Raw genomic sequence first — 3,883 nt, forward strand, 5'->3', positions numbered from 1 at the left:
TGTGTGTGTCTGTGTGTGTGTCTGTGTGTGTGTCTGTGTGTGTGTCTGTGTGTGTGTGTGTCTGTGTGTACAGAAGTTTCTGCTCTGCTTCTCAGCCTATGATGGTTTTATCTGATTCCCTTACTGTGACTTGGGCTTTTATCCTCTTCTGGCTTTGTTCTCAGATCACCCCACTTCTCTACCCACCTTATGAGCAGGTTCTATGTGGCTGGAGGGAACAGAAAGCCAGTTGGCTGGCCTTCCTCCCCATCTCCCAGAAGCTAGCAGCCCCAGAAGTTTCTGCTCTGCTTCTCAGCCTATGATGGTTTTATCTGATTCCCTTACTGTGACTTGGGCTTTTATCCTCTTCTGGCTTTGTTCTCAGATCACCCCACTTCTCTACCCACCTTATGAGCAGGTTCTATGTGGCTGGAGGGAACAGAAAGCCAGTTGGCTGGCCTTCCTCCCCATCTCCCAGAAGCTAGCAGCCCCCTTCATCCCTCATCCAGCCCATGTAGGCCCAGTTGGACACTGAGGGCAAAGCCAACATCTTGTTCTCATTCCCCTTCTCCAGGAGCCCAAATAGCCCATATGGGGATGTGATTGGCCTCCAAGTGGACTACTGGCTGGGCCACCCTGGGGAGCGGAGGAGGGAAGGCGACAAGAGGGATGCCAGCTCAAAGAACACCCTCAAGAGTGTCTTCCGCTCGGTGCAGGTTTCCCGCCTGCCCCATGCAGGGGAAGCCCAGCTTTCTGGCACCATGGCAATGACCGTGGTCACCAAAGAGAAGAACAAGAAAGGTGAGTGCCACCTCCTGGGGCCTGGGAGGACAAGAAGCAAGCCCACCTCCCCTCCAAACCCCCCGTCCTAGGGTCTAGGAAAGAATCTGCTTCTGGATAGGGTACATGTATTAGTATATAGATCTTGAGGTCAGCCTGGAGCCAGGCAGGCAATCCTGCCTCCCCCACAGGACAATGCTATTCTCTCTGTAGCACAAGAAACCCAGGTCCCAACTGCTGAGCAGCACTGCTTAGGACTTAGTCGTACAGCAAAATGAAAGGAGGCTGCCAGGCCACTGCCCTCAGCATGGATGTGGGATGGAACAGCCACCACCATGTCCCAGCCATGTCTCAACCGAACACTCACACTCAGGGATAGTTGCCACTCCAGAGAAGCTTTAGGAACAAAAACCAACAGTTGACTGTGAAGAATGATAAGGGGCTAAGTGTCATGTGCACACCTCTAATCACAGCCTGTGGGAGGCTAAGGCAGGAGGATTGCAAATTCAAGCCCAACCTGTGTCTATAGTGAGACCCCATCTCAACACCATCCCCCCAAAAAAGGGAAAGGGGAAATATACTGTGTTCTAGATAAAGGAATGGCCTTGAAAGCAGAGTTGTAGAGTGGTGTGGGTCCAGTGCTCCAGGAGAGAGGCCGGAATCCCCACAACCAGGCTGCTGCTTTCTCAGCAGCCAGAACCCTGCAATTTCAAATGTGCACCTGCAGCAACTGCACTGTGTGACCCCAGATCAGCTTCTGTGGAAACTCTCAGGCAGCCGTGCCTCCTCCCCACAGAGGTCTCCTAGGGGCTGTACCAGACCTGCAGCCAAACCTACCACTGGACTATGGTATAGGGACCCATCAGCAGCTTAGCAGGGGCCCACCCTGCCTTGCTTCCTTCCTGGAGTGGAGCCAGAGCTGGGAGCACTCCTGCATCTGGGATAGCACTAATGCAAGCACCTGCCACTGTATCACTCCTCAGCCACAGGCTTGGTGACCCAGTTAAGCCAGGCCCTACCCTCAAGGTGCCCAGAACACTCCCATTGGAAGCAACTTTGGGGAATGTCTGACCCCTGGTCCTCACTGTATAGATGAAGAGAGATGCAGAATCTTTAGCAAAGTAGCGGAGGAGCTTGAAAATCCTCACAACAGCCAGGGCCGGGAAGCACAGGGAGGAGGGTGGGCATCTTCAGATTACCTTCCCAGACCCAGCAAGAGGGCAGCAGAGGAGGTAGGGAAGAAAGGGGTGGCTGCTTCCCCAGAGCTGTGACAGGGGCTTCCCGATGCCTTTGCAGTGCCCACCATCTTCCTAAGCAAGAAGCCTCGGGAAAAGGAGGTGGATTCTAAGAGCCAGGTCATCGAGGGCATCAGCCGCCTCATCTGCTCCGCCAAGCAACAGCAGACCATGCTGAGAGGTGCGATGGTGGTGATGGTGAGATGACAGAGGGAGTCACATCCTCCCTGAGGGGTAGGGAGATGGTCTCAGCCACCCCATAACATCTCCCTTCCCTGTCACCAACAGTGTCCATTGATGGAGTTGAATGGAGTGACATCAAGTTCTTCCAGCTGGCAGCCCAGTGGCCCACCCATGTCAAGCACTTTCCAGTGGGACTCTTCAGTGGCAACAAGGCCACCTGAGACCCTGCCTCCCAACCATTCTTCCTCCTGGCACTGCCACCCAGCCTCACCGCCTGCTGGCAGGGGGAGGCCAACAAGCCCAGGCCTAGCTTCCCTTTCCCAGCACTGGGGCCTGACTCTCACATGCCCAGTCCTGAAGGACACTGCCACTGGGGATGCTGCCCTCCCTCTCACTGCCCAGCCCATCGCTGGACCACCTTCCTCTTCCTGCTCCAGGCCCAGGGCAAGGTGGTTCTGCCTTCTGGTGCCCATAGTCCCTAGAATTGAATCCCCTGGGCCTTCCTTTACCTTCCTTATCCCCTGAAGCGCTGGTTCCCTCTCTGGAAATAGGAAACCTGGAATTCTAGTACATAGTGGGAGCCCAGCACCCTGCCCCAGCCTGGCCACCAGGTTCTCATTTTCTAAGGTCCTGCTGCCTGTTGCCCCTCATCCTGCCTGCCTCCAGCAGGGCTGGGTCCTATTCCCATTCCTATGGGGACCTTGCCTGCCTCCAGCTTCCTAGTGGAGGCGGAATACCTGAGCATCATGGTGTGTTTCTGGGATGGAGGGCCTTCCCAGTATCCCCTATGCACTACCTGCTAGCCCAGGTCCCTGTCTTATGTCCTGAGTATTTCTTTGGTTGTTCATGTGACTTGTCCTGTGCACAGGTCCTGCCCTTGAGGCTTCCTCCCTTGTTGATGCACCTCCCTCTGCCTCCTAGCCCCCTACCTAGTACAATTCTGTCTGCTTTCAAGAGGTGGGAGGCAGCACCCCCCCACACACACACACACATTTTCCCTAACTTCCCCAGCTGTGTGTCTCCCTTTCCCTGTGTTACCTTGCTTCCTTTCCCTGCTCTGTCATCCCACTTCCTCCATGACAGGGCAGCAGGCAGAGGCCCATCCCCACCAGGTCTCCCTCCAGCAGCCTCATTCCTTCTATCTCAGTCATGGATGGGTCTGAGCCCCACCTCAGTCTCCTGCCAGTGTCTTCAGAAGAGACTGAGGATGAGGGTACAGAGCTAGACCAGCCTCCATGCCCTCCAACACCTATGGAGCTTCTCCGTTGCCCTCTCTGCTCCCTAGAGGTGTGGCATGGAACCTCACTTGGAACATGTTTTTCTCATTCTCAATGCCCCAAGCTCCTCCAGCCCTTCCTGCTGCCCAGCCTACTGTCAAGGGTCTCCTGGGCCTGAGGGCAGAGTGGGGTGGGAAGACAGGGGCCATGTTGGATTTTTTTCATTCAATAAACTGGTGATTTCTTACCAGCTGCCTTGGGTTTGTGCCCCTCACTGTGTCACTGTAGCCATCCACCCCCTCAGCAGGCTTGACTCCATTCAGAACACACTGGGGCACAGGTGGAAAAGCAGCGTGCTGCTGTTTTGTTCCATAGCAGATCCTGTTTTTCTGCAGACCAACCATCCCCACCATCCCCAAATCTGCTTCCCAAGGCAGTAGCATGTGGAAGGCAGGTTTCTCCCTTCTGCAGGTAGATGGGTTGGAGCCT

The 3,883-nt window shown here is 55.1% G+C and overlaps 1 protein-coding gene across 2 annotated transcripts in view; it reads left to right on the top strand.

Annotated features, from left to right (window-relative positions):
* The window catches only part of Pacs1 (phosphofurin acidic cluster sorting protein 1), a 148,286-nt gene extending 144,639 nt beyond the window's left edge, over positions 1 to 3,647 (top strand). For both annotated transcript variants that reach the window (XM_008822247.2, XM_008822249.2), the window contains 3 exons: positions 554 to 780; positions 2,056 to 2,175; positions 2,283 to 3,647. In XM_008822247.2, coding sequence (XP_008820469.1) covers positions 554 to 780; positions 2,056 to 2,175; positions 2,283 to 2,398 — 463 coding nt within the window. In that variant the 3' untranslated portion in view covers positions 2,399 to 3,647. The remainder of the gene's footprint in view (positions 1 to 553; positions 781 to 2,055; positions 2,176 to 2,282) is intronic.
* The last annotated feature ends 236 nt before the right edge of the window (positions 3,648 to 3,883 follow it).

The sequence above is a fragment of the Nannospalax galili genome, unplaced genomic scaffold (genome assembly GCF_000622305.1).
Source record: "Nannospalax galili isolate Female #2095 unplaced genomic scaffold, S.galili_v1.0 scaffold1328, whole genome shotgun sequence".
Taxonomy (NCBI): domain Eukaryota; kingdom Metazoa; phylum Chordata; class Mammalia; order Rodentia; family Spalacidae; genus Nannospalax; species Nannospalax galili.